This window comes from Labrus bergylta, chromosome 1, assembly GCF_963930695.1.
Source record: "Labrus bergylta chromosome 1, fLabBer1.1, whole genome shotgun sequence".
Classification (NCBI taxonomy): Eukaryota; Metazoa; Chordata; class Actinopteri; order Labriformes; family Labridae; genus Labrus; species Labrus bergylta.
This window is the reverse complement of record NC_089195.1, coordinates 10,845,654-10,862,527: the sequence shown is the minus strand read 5'-3', so window position 1 is coordinate 10,862,527 and position 16,874 is coordinate 10,845,654. Positions and strand designations below refer to the sequence as shown.

At 38.3% G+C, this 16,874-nt stretch overlaps 2 protein-coding genes across 2 annotated transcripts; one reads left to right on the top strand and one right to left on the bottom strand.

Annotated features, from left to right (window-relative positions):
• Positions 1-7,282: 7,282 nt before the first annotated feature.
• On the top strand, positions 7,283-8,876 carry syce2 (synaptonemal complex central element protein 2). The gene is made up of 4 exons (XM_065952415.1): positions 7,283-7,348; positions 7,813-7,889; positions 7,997-8,111; positions 8,289-8,876. The coding sequence occupies exons 1-4, from the start codon at positions 7,283-7,285 to the stop codon at positions 8,487-8,489; spliced, it is 459 nt and encodes a 152-aa protein (XP_065808487.1). The 3' UTR covers positions 8,490-8,876.
• Positions 8,877-8,878: 2 nt separating this feature from the next.
• LOC109989578 (glutaryl-CoA dehydrogenase, mitochondrial) lies at positions 8,879-15,339 on the bottom strand. Its single transcript, XM_020641393.3, has 12 exons — positions 15,184-15,339; positions 14,528-14,637; positions 14,255-14,287; positions 13,985-14,125; positions 13,653-13,715; positions 13,242-13,412; positions 13,008-13,137; positions 11,154-11,370; positions 10,909-11,012; positions 9,984-10,109; positions 9,703-9,863; positions 8,879-9,287 (listed from the first exon to the last, which is right to left on the bottom strand). The coding sequence occupies exons 2-12, from the start codon at positions 14,628-14,630 to the stop codon at positions 9,214-9,216; spliced, it is 1,323 nt and encodes a 440-aa protein (XP_020497049.1). The 5' UTR covers positions 14,631-14,637; positions 15,184-15,339; the 3' UTR covers positions 8,879-9,213.
• Between the last annotated feature and the right edge of the window lie 1,535 nt (positions 15,340-16,874).

Here is a 16,874-nt window from a genome sequence, read left to right as displayed (position 1 = left end):
ACTGAACATTGGTTAATAATTTTTGCAATACAGGCCAGGACAATCTAGACGTTATTTGGGGTATCTTATAATACACGTGGGGAATGTTAATCCTTTTTCTTGTACTATACGTTTAACCATTGTCTGATACAATAGTGTGAGTTATTCTTAGTGTGTGTTTTCCTGATCCAATTCAGCTGAATTACAGTCTATTGGTGTCATGCTTTGTCAGACTGAGAGTTGGACCAACAGAACTGAAGCTGTGCCAGTAAAAAATCGGTCGAGGATAAGCTGACACCTGAAGGTAAAGGGCAGGTAAGGATCACTTAACCCGACTGACGTAACTCACTGCGGACCAAATAAAGCCTCTCACAGTTGCACATCAGGACACAGACTGATGACTAGACACTTTGTACATTTAGAACACATGCATGTCTGTGATGATTACTCACCTGCAGAGGTCCTCAGTGTTTTTGCATGGGCTTCCCACCCTCTTATGAGCAGGTATTCATTCACAAGAATTCTAAAACTACTTTATCTGAACCCAGATTTTAGAAACACTGGCCAAAATGACTAACACAAGCACACAGACAAAATGTATTAGCAAGGAGAGTAACAAGGTCACAAGTTGAAACTAACCCTGACAAATGTGTCTCTGAGCAGTTTTACAGGGGTAAGACCCAGTTAATATGTTGCATCCTGTCTGAAGTTTTCAAGCCTGACATTTTGATTCAGACAATGGCAGCTCAGTAATCCTGCACTCAATAAGTCCACTTTCAAATCCAGATATTCATTTTTAATGCTTGAAATGTCTCCCCCAAAAGATGTGCAGAAGAGAAAGGCTATTTAGACTTCTTGATTATGTTAGCAAGTATAGCATATGCAGCTAAATCATGGGCTTTGTTTGACCATATTCACCATCACAGACACATAATAGGATCTATCATAGCTCCCTTAAAAGGAAGTTAAAATTCAGCAAACCTTTATATTGCTTGTAAGAGGGTTTTTTTTTCTCCATTCAACTGGAGGGAAATAAGAGAGCAGGAGAGAAAGAGGAACAGATGGCCAGCAAAAAGGTCTTGACTGGTCACTAACCCAGACTATTTAAATGATCAGAGAAGTCATTTAAAATGTCACCTGGCTAACTGAGTAATCCTACTCAACTATATTTCTCTCTCTGGTAGCTTTGCTGTACAGTAGTTCATCTTCCTCCAGAGTGAATTAATTTCAAGCTTGCTAAGCCATGCTCTCAAAATAGCCTGGTGTTCCCAACACTGTCCGTTGGCCGTATTCATGATCCACTAGAAGGTCTGAGAGCTTACCTCTTCAGCTGACTTGCTTTGAGTCTTTATTGGCTCCACCTTAAATCCTAACCCCTGAATTGAAGAGCACATGTGCCACCACGGCTACTCCCACGTCAAAGGGGAGTAAGGGGCACAAAAACCTATTGCCTAGGGTAATAGGGATTAGTACCTTCTAGCTTCTCTCCAGTCAGAACTGAAAAGGCTTTTTTCATAACGTCAGTTTATATTTGCCATTTAACGATTTTCTTAAATAAATCTAATCTGATTTTTTTTCTAAGGAGAGATAGAATCTTACATCTTACAAGTGTGAGCCTTTTTAATATGTGTTAATGGTTTAAAAACCTCTGGAAAACATGATTAAATGTTTGAATTGAAATGAAGTCTCCTGTGAAGACCTTTCAGTTTTTGTTGAGTTTGGGGACACCTTTGGACAAAAGTAACATCTCATCTGTTTTGTCTGTTTTGTCCTGTGCATGCATATGTAGAGTTGTCTCCCAAACAAATCTCAGTCTGCCTTTTTTTTTACCGCCAAATGTATCACTCATGGTGAATCTTTGCTGATGAAAATGTAAAATACTTTTTTAACTGCTTGTTGTATCTCAAACACCTAAATATATATTAAATATTACTGTATAGAAAATGTAAATGATCTATCTTGTCACAGATGTAAGGGTTTAAGGGTTGATTACAATGGACTGGCAGTTGCCTAGCATCCTGAATAAACATCTTATGTCATTATAAGGCATATTTAGGACATATACTATATTCCCTCATTCTGCTTTGTCCCTGGAGGTATGTGACATTGCATTTTTCCAACTACGTCTGATCAGGAAGAAGACCATGGGCGAGAGAAATACTGAGATTTCTCAAGTGAAATAAGGTAGACTTGTTACTTTGGCAGAGAATGGTTCATTCCTGAACACAAAGATGTCTCTTTAAGATGTCTCTTTTGGCCTGAGGAGAAAATAGGTTTGCATGTGTATAATGTACCAGAGATTAAAAGATGCCACTGAAGGGGCTGGATCAAAAGTATTGAAATTATTTTATACAATTATGGAAACAATTTACCATTTAGCGATATTATTATTAATCTCATGGAAGGCAAAGCTAGTCAAGCAGTTGTTGCATTTGTTTTTCTTTGTTGCAAACTTCATCATCTGTTAATTGGATATGCTAAGTTGGATGTCACTCTCTAATCACATAGCTGTTTTTCCTTTTTGTTGGCCAATCACACCATGTAAAACAGTAAATTTAAAATGATGACTTCTTCCCAGGCTGCCAATGCTGTTAGGCCGAAAACAAGTTTCCTTGCACAACTGATGCTGCTCTGCACTTACATCAGACACACTGTTGCATTGATTGAACTCTCCCACCTCCAAACATCACAGATACTGATGCTTCTTCTGTACTTTTCTCTCAACACTCTTCAAACTCGATGGCTTTCTTTGCACACCTTGCCGTGTATCGAAACAATCCTGTTACACAAACAGAATAACAATGAAAGTTTCTGAAGTCTGTCCACTCAGATTGAGCGGCTGCTCTCTGATTATCTAATTCCTCGGCTGAAAAGTAATAAAAGGATGGTGTATTAAAGGCTAAGCTGCCCATCTAATCTTCTCTCCCTAATCTCCTCTCCTTGCTAACAGACACTCTGGGTTTTACGGATGGGATGAGCAATGTTAACTGGATGAGTTGCCCAAAATAATTCAATATTAAAAATACAATGTTAATACCTTGACGCTTGTCTAGAGACATGTGTGTCTAAATGTGTGTGTGCATGTGAGAGAGGGAGGGGTGTTCATGGGCATTCGTGTGCTTTTAATATCCCAGGATTTCTGCATCTCAGCCAATCCTGCTTAAAATGGATCTGTCTTTTTGAGTTGTGTAACAATGTGTGTTTCATCTGATTCCAACAAGCAAAATAGAGAGCCACATGCCTCCTGTAGTGACATCATAAAAGCACTATTAATTCAAAACTTTAAACAAATAATACTTGAGAAATTCACATACCAATATCAAGGAGCACCTTTGTCAAACGTGTGCTACTTTGATTGATTCACCACAGATGCCCAGATAAAAATATTTTTTACTTGGATTTATTGTCATTATAATAATTAATTTTCAAATATAAAGAAGTGGAGATGTCCTGTCTGTGTCTTTCATTGTATATTGAATAAGGTCAGGCAGTCACGTGAATGCCCTCACCTCCACTAATTGAATTAACTTCACCCTATTAGTTGTTACGTTAGGCCAATCCTCCTAAGGACCGCAAATATATTTAGCATCTGAATAAGATTGAGACACAGGTGTCAGCTAACATTGTCTTAGCGGACACCAGCATTGAAGTTTATTTGATTGCTCTCTCTTTATCATTTCCCTTCAGGTATTCATATTACAGGATATTCTGAGAATGCACTTTATGTTACTTTTAGAATAAGTCTTTAAAACAATGACTCAACCTGTCCTTCACCTGAGATATTTAAACAATTACAATAATGGCCAAGAAAGAATTAATTTAAAGTTTTTAATTATTGTATACTGAATAAGGTCACAGGCTCAGACTCTGAACTTAATTCCATCTAAAGTTTTTCATACCAGGTAAAGATTCAATATAAAAATCAATGTATGCTGATGGACATATGGGCTGACTCAGTGTGGCAGTAACAGGGACAAAGTCATGATGCTAACTTGGCACAAATCTGCTGGGAAAACAAACAAGTGAAGGCCAGCCAACTGAGAGTCCCTGACTCTTGACTTAAGAAAGTTATTGTTTCAGTCTTTGTCAAAAGCAGACATTATTTGCTCCAACAGAAGTAAATCCTTGCAATCCAGATACGCCTTGATCACTGCTTGTGAATGATTCCAGTCAGACACAAAGTAAGTCTTTGATTTAGCTGGATTTGTGACACACACAAGAATTTTTGAATATTTGGAACATTGTCTTCTTATAAGGGACGAATGTACTGCAGAGGTGATGAGGAGCTTAAGAGGCTCAACTAAAGACGAAGGAAGCGTGACCCAGAGATGTGCAACATGAACACTGTCTTCGATCCTTTATGCTCTCTCAAGCATCAGTCTCTCTCGGGATTTGCTGATTTAAAGATGGGCTGTTGATGCTGAGAGCAGTGGGAAAAAACGAGGGTATGTATGGCATGACATTCATCAGAGGGCTGGATAGTGGGCTCTCATTTAGGGGACTCATTGGGATGATGACATCATCCTGATCCCACACATGGAAGGCATTTGGGTGGGAGTGGGTGAGGGCCGATGGCATGTGCAGTGGGCTGACTCCTTCCATTTCTCCCTCTTTTTTCATGTCCTCTTCAACTGGGCCCAGCAAGCAGTCTGAGGGCAGACAAGAGAGTAAGGGATAGAAAGCATGTATTTCTCTTAATGAGGCCCATAACAATGCAAACTGTCTTTTAAAATGTCCTCAACTTTTCTTTTATAATAAAGCAAGGCTGCTATTTCAGAAATCCCACTAATCAACTCTTCTTAATGATTGGTGCCCATTTGTCCATCTCCAGAGAAACTACAAATTTGAAAATGTTTTTCTGTTTTGTCACCTTGTCAGAATCATTAAATGATATTCCATGCAGTGACATAATATTTTCACTTCTTTAGCGTTTGATCCCAAAATCAATAAGCAGATTTAACACAGTTTTCAGATTTTGTTGGTATGACACAAAAACCCCAAATCAAACAAATGTGGTCAAAGAATACACTACATTACCCAAATCACTGTAATGCAGGTTTTCAACTACAATAACTTTTGTGCATTATTAAAACATGTTTAAATAAAACAGAGTTTTACTCAATCTGTTTGGAAGTAATCCTTGTGTTAAATATTTTTCAGTGCATTCAGAGAGGATTCACTATACACCACCGCTCAATAAGTCTTTTTGTTGCCCTCTCTAATTTAATTGTGTATCAACAAACCTGCACAATATTGTCAAACTTATATGATAGATGCACAAGTACATGACTGTTAAAGGGTTGCCAGGTTATCAAGGGTTATGATGTAAAGCCACTGCTTAGACAGTTTACAGCTACCTCTATTAGACTTGAGTACCTGTAATATCCAGCATGAGGTCTTTGATGAGGTGACCCACTATAGCATAAGCCACAGCAACCACCACAAGAGCCGCCATCACAAGGTAGAGAACAGATTTGGGTAGCTGGATAATGTCCCTAGCAGGAGGCCTGTACTCCTTGTAGAGTGGCTCCACATTATGAACCAAGTACTGGAAGGAAAGTCGTCCTTCATCCGTGATGTTAAAGTTCTCCATATTTCCACAGTCGGAGCCTCCGCTTCCCCCGATGAGTAGTAATTATTCCATGTTATTCAAAGTAAAAACATTCCTAATTTAATTGATCCAAATGCTGAGGTGTCGCTCCTTGTTTTGCAGAGAGGTGGAGTCACAGAGTACTATTTGAATTAAAAAAAGACATGTATTTTGTATTAATAAACTTACTTTAAATTAAACAGATGGTAGGTTGTAATACAAATGTATTGAAGCAGCATTTTAAATTTACACTTTTTATCATTCAAAAGGTGTAGTTACTTTTCTAACATGATAATAGGACAATGAATCATTTCACCCACCTTTATGCACCAAGTTTTTGCAAATTCCAGAATATGTACATTTGGATATAAGCCGTTCTCTTTGCCTAACATGCGTCTAACGAGTGGTTGAATTCCTTTAGGATCATGTTGTCATCATCTGTTCCTCTTCCACCAGACATCAGGACAACCTTTGAGTCAGACTCTGTGCCTGGCTCTGCTGTTTTATCTGCTGAGATAATCCAGGCTGTGGGCAGGGACAAACAGAAGCAGGAGAGAGGAAGGGAGGGATTACACCTCCAATCACAGCAACAATCAATCAATCCCTCATCCTCATCCCATCTCACACGGATTACTTAATCCACAGCAAACAATCTGAGTAAATGCTATAACCCCCCCCCCTCTCATACCCACACACACACACACACTCACACACACACACACACACACACACACACACACACACACACACACACACACACACACACACACACGAAATTACAATTCACTAAAAACATTTTAAAATTTCTTGAGAAATATTATATCTCCTAGCCCTTCTGCATAAATCACTTTATCTTCCTTTAAACGTTTTTCCTTCATATTTAATTGGACACATGATGCGTTGCAGTTTTATTTCCTTTATTTTTATTCTAATTGGTTTATTATTGATTTGTTTGATTTAGCTGAAAAGAAGCAAAGTGCTGAAGTACTTAAAATTAAAAAAAAAATGTTTACTACCATTTTTCCCTGGAAATATAACTCCTCTAATTCAAAAATGTAGTTCAATTGAAAATAATATTTAAAAGAATTGATTATTATCTCCAAAAGGAATTAGCAATACTTTGATAGGAAAAGGAGTAAATTAGTGGAAGCTAGTGGTCTTACTTCTAGCTCACATTCACCAGGTGAGACTATCAATCCTGTCAACAATATACTCATACATGTTATATAAAGTCTCTGCAGGTCTGAGACGACAAAGAAATAACGTGTTAACCTTTAATATTTACAGTCTATGGTTTTAATGTTAATATGACGACGACAGTTTATTTTTTATCAACTATAAAAGAGTGTTAGCACCAGGTTAGCTCATAAGCTAACACACTGACGACAACGCTGTAATTTATGAAAGCTATCTAACATTTTCTGTAGGTATTTTTTTAAATTTGATTCTACATAGTTTCTTTTAACTACACAACTATATTCATTGTGTTTGAACATAGGGAGCTAAGTGTAATTTCACCTTTTGCAAACAATGTTAACCATGGTTGTAGCTTTTAGCCATCAATTCAGATTGTTGGGGGTTTTATGCATTGTAGCGGTTCATTAGATTTGTAAATATTCACTCCTCAGATTACTGAAGTCTGTGTGTTTTAATCAGTTTTGTCTTTTTTGAAGGTTAATTCATATTTCTGTGTGCCAGAGGAGACTGTTCCGGATGGATTATTTCTTTGACCTGACCTCTGAGTCCAGTCCGAGGGACGACCATGAAGATCCACACATGGTAAACTCTCATCACATCATTTACTCCCACAACATTGAAAACAAAGTATATTTCTGACGAGAAACACAAAGAAGACAGTGTGACATGTTTTCTAGTAACCAGATGTCGCAGCATTCATGTGAAAACCGTCTTTGATGGTAGGCCTGTCGTAACCTAGCAACCAAACTAAGCAATGTAGGCTACAGCAAGAAGGGCATCTTAAGAGTGCTGCACACCCTCCTCTAAAATGAATACACTTAATCAACTGCATTTACAATAGATACAGGGTTAGGTGTCTGAAAACGGAATAAAAACACATAGACTTTCATAACTTCCATTGGCATCTTAGACATTAAATATGGGAAATGTAGTATCATCATCTAAGAAATCGTTTTTGCAACAGTTCACCCTTACTGTCGTTCATTGCAGTCTTGGTGACAATGAAAAACTTCATGAATGTTATTTTCATTGTGTTTTCCAAACAGATAGAAGATTCTTGTGATCTGCAGAGAGAGAAATCCTCAATTGTGGGCATCACTGAGATTCAAGAGCAGAACACCAGGTATCCTCATAAACCAGTCAACACACTGTAGATGTAATTATGACTGTTTCTGACCGTACTATCCATTTAGGCTGAAACAATGTTCAGTAAGTCAATATATTTTGTAGCTCAAGAATAGATGACATCAGCAGAAGAGTTCAGGAACTAGTGCAAAAGGTAAATGACAGCCGCACCAGTGACCAGAAAGTGATGGACAGCTTTAAGGAGAAATTAGTGGAAAAGGTATAAGAACTTCTTCACACGTCTGGTCCACTTCTCTTTTAGTGCAAATTAGTTATGTATTCCTTTCATGTTTTAAATCAATGAACTCATTTCCTGAGCCCTGATTTTCTGTGTATTTTGTGCTGTCCCTGTAATAATAAACATTTATACCTTGTCCATTCACATTTTAACCCCTAGCTGACAGAGATGTTCCAGCAGATGAAGGAGCACATGTACACAGTCTATGAAGAGAACAGTAATGTGATGCAGGTAAAGCTGCAGGAGTTGTCAGAGGTGCTGGAGAGCTGCACTAAACTCAAAAAGGAGCTGATTGAAGCCAGCCAGGGACTGGCAAGTCTCAGAGAGGGACTAGCCATTAGCCAGACACCAGAAACCTGAGTAAATAATTGTGTTCTTACCGCTGTATCATTCTGAATCAGTTGAAGTGCTTGCTAATTGTTATTTATAAACTGCATTTAGAGAAGAAGACGACTTTCTGATAACTCATTTTGTTTTTCTCTTGTTTTTTCAAGAATGTACAAAGTTGACAGTGTCATATTTTGAGGACAATAGTTCAAGTTACAGCTAATTAATTAATGTATATGATCATACATTTTCCACAAGTACACCTTGATAAAATAAAAACAGCAGCAAGATTATTATATAATATTACACATTGTTTGTGCATTAAATCTTAATTCTCAATGTATTGTATTTCTTCAGACCAGCAGGAAGGATATGATAACATTGTAAAATTGTAACCATTAAATCTGACACAGAATCTCAGCTTCATTTCCCATGGATTCATATTCATTTATTTACACATTTAATTATACTAGAAATATTGTCTCATTATGCAGCTTGTACATGCACCTGACTAATAAGTACCTGACCTTTATTTCACACATCTAAACTGTACAAATATCCTCACAGATGGACCCATTGCTTCTACCAAACAGAGGCAGTAATAGAGGGGTCCCATTAGTTGGGGGGGGGGGGGGGGGGAGTATAGAGGTATATATGATTCATCCCGCTTGGCAAAGAGTTTCTCAGAGGGCAGATTTACAGGTAGCACGACAAAATCGATATAAAGTCCATCTGAAGAATTTGTTGAGAGAATCTTTTACTTTTCAACAGTAAAAGACTGCAGTCCTGTGATGGCTCTGCCCAGGATCAGGGCATGGATATCATGTGTTCCTGAAAAACAATGAAAGAAATGTTTAAACCAATTGTGTTCCGATCAAGAGTCATATGATTTGTCAGAAAATAAAATCTGCATTATTCTAAAACAAAGGTGGTATTTATCAATCCTAAAATAGTTCAACTTCCTTTTGCAGTTTTTATTTTTTACTGGCAACATAAAACCTAAAAGTTCATATAGATTAACTCAAACCATAGACTTTGCATAATTAAAAATCAAAGGTGAGTTCCTTTGTCATAATTGTCAATGTGTAAAAATGTGTGCACTGCTGACCTCCTGTGGTGAGTGCACATAGTTGCAGCTAAAGTTTCAAATCATTGCTCCAACACGGCTCTCTGTTTGGTACTTTAAAAAAAATAAAATAAAAATACGACATATTAAGACAAGGTGTATCCACTGGTGTGTGCCTACCCTCGTATGTGTTGACGGCCTCCAGGTTCATGACGTGACGGATAATGTGGTACTCATCTGCGATGCCGTTTCCTCCCAGCATATCCCTCGCTTGTCTGGCAATATCCAGAGCTTTGCCACAGCTATTCCTCTTTAGCATGGAGATCATCTCTGGTGCTGCTCTATAAACAGAAGATTTCACACATTACATTCAAAATCTTTAAACCTTGTTGTAAAAGAAAGGATGTGTGGTCAACAGAGGCCAAAGGTTAAAGGCCTTTAAAAAGATAATAAAGACTCACTTCTTCTCATCTATAAGTCTTCCCAGGGCCAGACTTGACTGAAGCCCAAGGGTGATCTCTGTCAGCATGTCGGCCATTTTCTTCTGCATCAGCTGGTTCCTGGCCAGTGGCACCCCAAACTGGATTCTGATCACACGATAGAAAGAAATGAAATACAATCCACATAAGAAGGGCTGAAGGTGGCATGACACAAGGACAAAATCTTTAGATGTGTTGTGTAGCAATGCTTTTTCTTACTTTTTTGAAAAATGCCTGAAAGGTCTGTAAAGCTGTGTGACCTTGACAATAGTTACAATAGTTGTTTCCTAACGTTTTTTTCTGGGTTGGCAAATGAAGATATTTTGGAACCCTCCACCCCTCACCATACACATCAACACTAAACACACTGTGTTCATGTTCTTTGCAAACAAATGGCTATAGTTCATAGAATAGCAACTTCAGTGTATGACAACTTACTGATAAAAAAAAAAAGAAGCCACTTTTAAAGAGGAAGTGATTAAAAGTGATACTGCAAAATGAAACTTCCAAATGAGTGACGCCTGGTGTACATTTATTGTCAGCATTATGTTTACCCGCACTTCCTTTAATAAACTATGTCATGCTTTGCTAGCAGTGCAAAACGGTCTGCATTGTTTTTATTTAGCCTTTCCCCTACAGCTCAGAAAATAATCGAGTTTCCATTGCAATTACCATTTTGGCTTCTCAGGATCATGAAAACAAGATAATTGAGATGAAGTGATTAATGTGCTGCATGCTGAGTTGTGCTCGTTTTGTCCATAGGTTTTTTTCATGTTTGTTGTTCTAATTTTCAAGTGTTTGTTGTTCTAATTTGGCCATAATAGTACATCCCCACTACCTGTTATGTTAATATCAATCAAAACAAATCAGTCACTTTGGGAATCAAAGGAACTGTAATGTAATGTACCTGTCCAGAGTGTACTGTCGGGCAGCATGGAAGCAGAATTCAGCAGCTCCCAGAGCTCCCCATGCAATACCATAGCGGGCATTGTTCAGACAGCCAAAGGGACCCTGTTCACAGTGGTCGACAGGAAAAAGAAAAAGTAATACAACGCAATGAGTAACAATAATGTAGTGATATTAAAGTGAGTTATATACGGTTTTGTTGGATTTGAACCTTATGTCATATAAGAGGCCTCAAACTGCACTTACAGCTAAACCAGAGACGTTGGGCAGTAGGTTCTCCTGGGGAACTTCCACTTCATCCATCACGATCATTCCGGTAGCTGACGCTCTCAGCGAGAACTTGCCCTCGATCTTGGGGGTGGAAAAACCCTTCATTCCACGCTCCAAGATGAAACCCCGCACTCTGCCATCTTCACACTTTGCCCACACCACGGCAATGTCTGCAACGGGGGAATTTGTGATCCTGTCAGAGGAAAGGGGCGGGTGTTAATGATTTCCATCTTTAAATGAATAGTTGGACATCCAAGTGGTTCCCTGGTCATTTTAGAATTAACCCAAAGATTGTACTGTTTGCTTTTAAATCTTTAAATGGGTTAGCACCACTGTACATTTCTAACCTCTTGCAAGTCTATATACCCCTTGAGGTCTTTCATGTCTGTTGATTAGCTTCTTGTCCCTTGAAAACCGAGGGTTCTTCTCGGGAGTGGCCCCAACATTTTGAAACAAGCAGACTACCGAAGTAAGAATGTCCCCCACCTGTAGACTGTAACCTTACAAATCTGTAACTCGTGCCTCAAAACTCATTTTTATTCTTTGGATATTGACTTAGTCTGAGAGTGTTTGTCTTTTTATTCTTTTAGGTACTGTATCTTTAGTTGTTTCACATGCGTTTGAACTGACCTAAATGTCAAGTCTTTTTCTACCCTACCTCCCAAGAAGGTAGCATGCTTTGTCAACTCCTCTGAAGTTAACAACAAAATCTATCTGGGTTTTTTGTACATACAGTAACACTTCTTTTCATAATTCCCAAAATACCAGATGCCCATCTGCAGACTCTTTGATCTGAGTCCATGGTTGGATAAAGCAGACAGAGGCATAGATATTTTACCCCACCTTATCATCAAAAACTATTTAAAACACTGGGACGGAATAAATTTTCCCTCAGTTTAATCTTATCATCCCTGCCAGCCACCCTGGTGGGATCTTATATTTTATACTTGTTGTGCATGGTGTGTGTATCATCCTGTACTCAGCTCACAGCTGGACCAATCACCATAATAAGAAATGCCTGTAAAAATCTAATCTATCAACTGTGACTGACTATCATACTATCACTATCATCCTGTCCAGTCTGAAAGTGCAACTCTAAAAAGAGTTAAGAAGTCAACGAGATGGCAATGTCTCCAATCAGCAGCTGCAGAAAAACAATCTGTTTGATTATCTCTGCTAGGCTTTAATCCTAAAAGAGCCTGAGCATCGGGAGAGAAAAGCCAGAGGAAGAGGAGTGAAATCACGCCATGGATGAAACCTCAGACTTCTTATGTTCAACTTCCTGCAAATTGTAACATGGATATTTGTCCCATTTTATTGATCTGATGTTTTAAGCCTTAAGAATTTAGGGAACAGCCCCTTAACTCTTATTGACTCTATCTATCCTAGAATACATTATCTATCCTTTACATTTTTATTCTAGTATTAAAGGCCTTTCACAGTGTTACGTATAAGTTCAACAGTATACAGGAAATGTAATATCACTTAAACATTTAATTAGGGAGGGTTAGTTACCAGATTCGTTTTTTATATTTAAGATAGTGAACTCTATTTACTACTAGCGAAATTATGTAACCAATATTTTTCTTAACATTGAAGCCTGTATGCTAAAGGATCTTTCATGGTGTTCAAGGCTTACGATCCTGTTGATTATCTTTACACAGTCTCTGATCCATTTCAGTGTGACACCAAGGGAAATGAAACATCTCAGTCTATGTTATCTTCACTGTTGACATGACTGCATGAGTGCAGGGAGGGTCAATCATGTGAAATTCTGTGTTTTTTGTGTTGTTTTTGAGGATGGGGGGAGGTAAGGAGGGTGTAGCTTACCAAGTTTTGGCTCCACTGATGCTGAAGGTGCCACTGGACGGGTTGTATTTGGCCTTGGTCTCCATACCGCTGGGGTCACTGCCGTGGTTCGGCTCTGTTAAGCCAAAACAGCCCAGGATTTCTCCACGAGCTGCATGAAAAATGAAAAAAAAAAAAAAAATTTAAGGACAATCTTGAGACTGCCCTTTGTCATTTTAAGAATTCATAAACCACTGCAGAAAATGCCATTCTCACCTAGTCGGGGCAGGTACTTCTCCTTTTGGGCATCCGTGCCATAAGCATTGATCGGGTGCATGACCAATGAAGACTGGACACTCATGACGGACCGATAGCCACTGTCCACTCTCTCAACCTCTCTTGCAATTAAACCATATGCCACGTAACTGGTGCCAGCACAGCCATAGCCTGCACGGTAAATACAAGTGTCACATTCTACATGTAAACATTGGTGATGTTTTGAAGAGGCTTAAAAGGAAATAAATACATTCAAAACACTTGGACGTCACATAAAATTCAAAGTCATTGTTCTCTAAAGAAAGGTCTATGGTTCTCCATCCTAATAATATAATTGTTCATCTGTCTTAAATTGTAAAAATGTAAGACAGATTAAGATGTATAATGTACTTTAGTTTTGTTCCTGCTTACCTTTAATAGTTGGGCCTAAGACGCCCAGCTCTCCCATCTCTGAAACAATCTCACGATGGAAGTCTGTAGACAAATGTGAGCATGTTGGGAAAAGAGAAACTAATTGTAAAACGCAAAAGTATACACCTTTTACACACAAATCATTTTCTTACAGTTTGAGCTGAGGAAATGAGTTTAGTAGCCATAACCTAAACCTGGATTATCATCCATGTTTTGGTGACAATTTCCCCCCCATTAACTCCACTTAAAGATCCTATGAGTTTAATAGAATAGATCTAAATAGTCTAACTCAGACATTATTCCATATGCTCCGATAATGGGTGTTTGCTTACGCTCATTTCTGTTAGCCATGAGAATGCGGGGCATGAGTTTGTCCTGGCAGTAGTCACGGAAGGAATCTCGGATCATGATCTCCTCCTCTGTCAGCTGACCCTCCAGACTCAGAGCGTCCCGCCAGTCAAATGACACCTTGGCTGAGGGTGAAAACGTGTATACACACACACACACACACACACAGTGGTTATGTCACTGTTGCATGTGGTATACAGAACATGTGAAGGTATCCAAACAGACAAGGTTGAACTCGTTGAAGTTTCACTTACGTGCCTTTGCTGGCTTTTTGGTTTCTTCAGCATCTAAAGTAAGGGGGGAAAAGTATATGACATATTGAATGGATTACTCATCTGCATACAAAAGATAAACAACTTGTGTAGTTCATCTGCAAACCATTTCTTTATTAACACAAATGAAGACATATTTTTCTACTTCAATAGAGTTCTTTGTCTCCCAAATGGCTATCATTCTAAACTTCATCTTACTTTTTTTTTTTTTTTTTGGGTGAATCGAGAGAGTTGATCAAAGAATTCAAAATGTACCTTGTGGAGCTGCAGCAGTTGTGCCCTGGGCTCTGGACGCAGTGACAGCAGCACATCTGTGGCTGCTCGATAGCAGACGAGTGACAGCACCTCTGAGAGCCATGTCTTAACTAAGCATAGAAGGAAGGAGAGACAACATTTTAAAAGTTGTTATATTTAAAATGTCTATAAACACAATGCCATTCTGATGTTCTGCACGACATCAAACACTGTTGTGTAACAACCACATTGTGTAACAACAATGTGGGGGGAGTTAGGCTACCTGTCCAATTTAAATTAGGCACGTTTAAAAAATATATAAAGCACAGGGTAATTCCTTCTTTCCTTTGTTAAGTGCTTTTCCGCACCCTTATCCACACATGTTTACATTGTATTATTATCATAACCTCATTCAAGGAAGAAAAAAAGAAATAGGCTATGGGAATTTTTTTTTTTTTTTTTGCACAAGCTTAAGAAACAAGTTTTAAACTTTTTCCCCCACGGATCAGTGCACTGAAAAGAATATTAAACTGATTTTGTTTTCATAAACTTTCAAGAGAATTGTTCAATCGCCCTGTATCAAATGCACCATGCAACAGTTCCAACATCAACACTTTTTTTTTTTTTATATATATATATATATACAATTGTGATCCAAAGATCCACCTGAACATTACCTGTGTTTCTTCGCTGGGCTGATCTTCGTATCCGAGGATTTTTCCAAAGTACTTCGGGTGAGAAAGGTTGCTTAAATAATATTTCACCCGGCGTCACGTCACAGAGCTACATAACGTATCACGTGGGAGCTCCTGTCCTCCATGAAGGATGAGGCAAACCCATGGGCAAAACACACAGGAATCCATAGCAGGAGACATGTGTGGGCAATGTATGGGAGTTACGCAACTAGCGGAGGACTGCCTTTGGCGAAAGAAATAATACATTTATTAAACATGCTCGGGGGGGCTTGTCTAGTTGGATTGTATCAGGCCGTTTTCTGTACCATGCAATGCACACTTTTTATTTTAGTTTTAGTCGGTGAGGGATCGAAATCGTCATTCGAAATCAGATTTCCACACTCAAAATGGCGTTTCAAGAATACTTGATCAATGCAAAGTGAGGAGGGTGTCGGCCCACGCCCTTTTAGCTCATTGGCTGGTAAATGAAGCAGCCGTGTAGAGGGAGGGTCAAGTCTACTCTGCATGTGAGTGAGTACCAAACTTTAGAAAGTGTGGCTCAGCTGAACATGAAGTTCATTTGCCCACTTAAAGGACTCCTCGTGTTTTTTTTTTAACAGTGTAGCCTACAATGGAACCGTGGGCTTCACCCTTGAAGATTAAACAAATATATTTGGCTAAGCTGTAAAAATAACCCCAATGATTTTATCATATGAATGTGTCCAAACGCTTTATATTCTTATTTTACTTTAATTTGTTATTTTAGGCGTGTTGAAATTATTTGATGAGTTTCTTTAGAAACCTGATAGACCTAACTTGTTATACCACTTTTTGATTATTTAATGATTATCACAATGTGTGTGTGTGTGTGTGTGTGTGTGTGTGTGTGTGTGTGTGTGTGTGTGTGTGTGTCCATCACCCAAAGTCATACTGTGCATGTCTTCTATGAATACTTGCCTTGTAACAAAAGGCTTTTCTATTGTTTTCTCTCAGTCAGAGTATCCTACTGCACAATCTTTAAGTGTCTCCTATGTCATTTTTTTCATCAGTGTTAGAAACTCTGTTTTAGTAGTATTAAGGACGTGCTCATATCCATATATAAAATGTTAAATATATAATTTACAATTATTCAAATTATATTTAGGCCTATGTATGACAAGGAAAAGTATTGCGATATAATATTTTGAAAGCAGAATGTCCAGTATCTTATCAAGACCTGCAGTCACATATTGTTATTACTTGTTTACTTGTAATCATTGATTGTGTTTTGGTCAATGACTCATCCATCAACACAAATTACACTTCTCATGAGATTAGTTTGAAAAGATAGAAAAGATCATAAACAGCAATTTTCACTTCAGCTGTGTAATACACTCTACACTATGATCTAATATCATTCAACAACTTCCCTGAGAGTGCATCATTTCTTAGTGGTGGTTTTGCACTGGGGTTCCTTTATAATTTTTTTTTTGTTATTGCACCTCAAATAAAGTATAAGACAAAGTATTATGGAACCCCTCTCAATATAATTCAGTCCAGTTAAGAAACAGAAGACCTGATGGCCAGAGGGCGTGTCATGCTATCCAGATTTTTTAATCGGCATGGATTTCCAAAAATATATTTCTCTTTTGTTTTGCTTTCTAACATTACTTTTTGCAGTATGTTCCAATGATCACATACAAGTCCAGCACAGT

Bases quoted from the DNA above. Each gene is read 5' to 3' on its own strand.
- LOC109989578 (XM_020641393.3), bottom strand. From the start codon at position 14,630: ATGGCTCTCAGAGGTGCTGTCACTCGTCTGCTATCGAGCAGCCACAGA. The intron at 13,413-13,652 runs GTAAGCAGGAAC...TTTACCGTGCAG, and splicing joins CTTAGGCCCAACTATTAAAG to GCTATGGCTGTGCTGGCACC. The intron at 11,371-13,007 runs GTAAGCTACACC...TTCCTCTGACAG, and splicing joins ATCAGTGGAGCCAAAACTTG to GATCACAAATTCCCCCGTTG.
- syce2 (XM_065952415.1), top strand. From the start codon at position 7,283: ATGGATTATTTCTTTGACCTGACCTCTGAGTCCAGTCCGAGGGACGAC. The intron at 7,890-7,996 runs GTATCCTCATAA...TATATTTTGTAG, and splicing joins ATTCAAGAGCAGAACACCAG to CTCAAGAATAGATGACATCA. The intron at 8,112-8,288 runs GTATAAGAACTT...TTTAACCCCTAG, and splicing joins AGGAGAAATTAGTGGAAAAG to CTGACAGAGATGTTCCAGCA.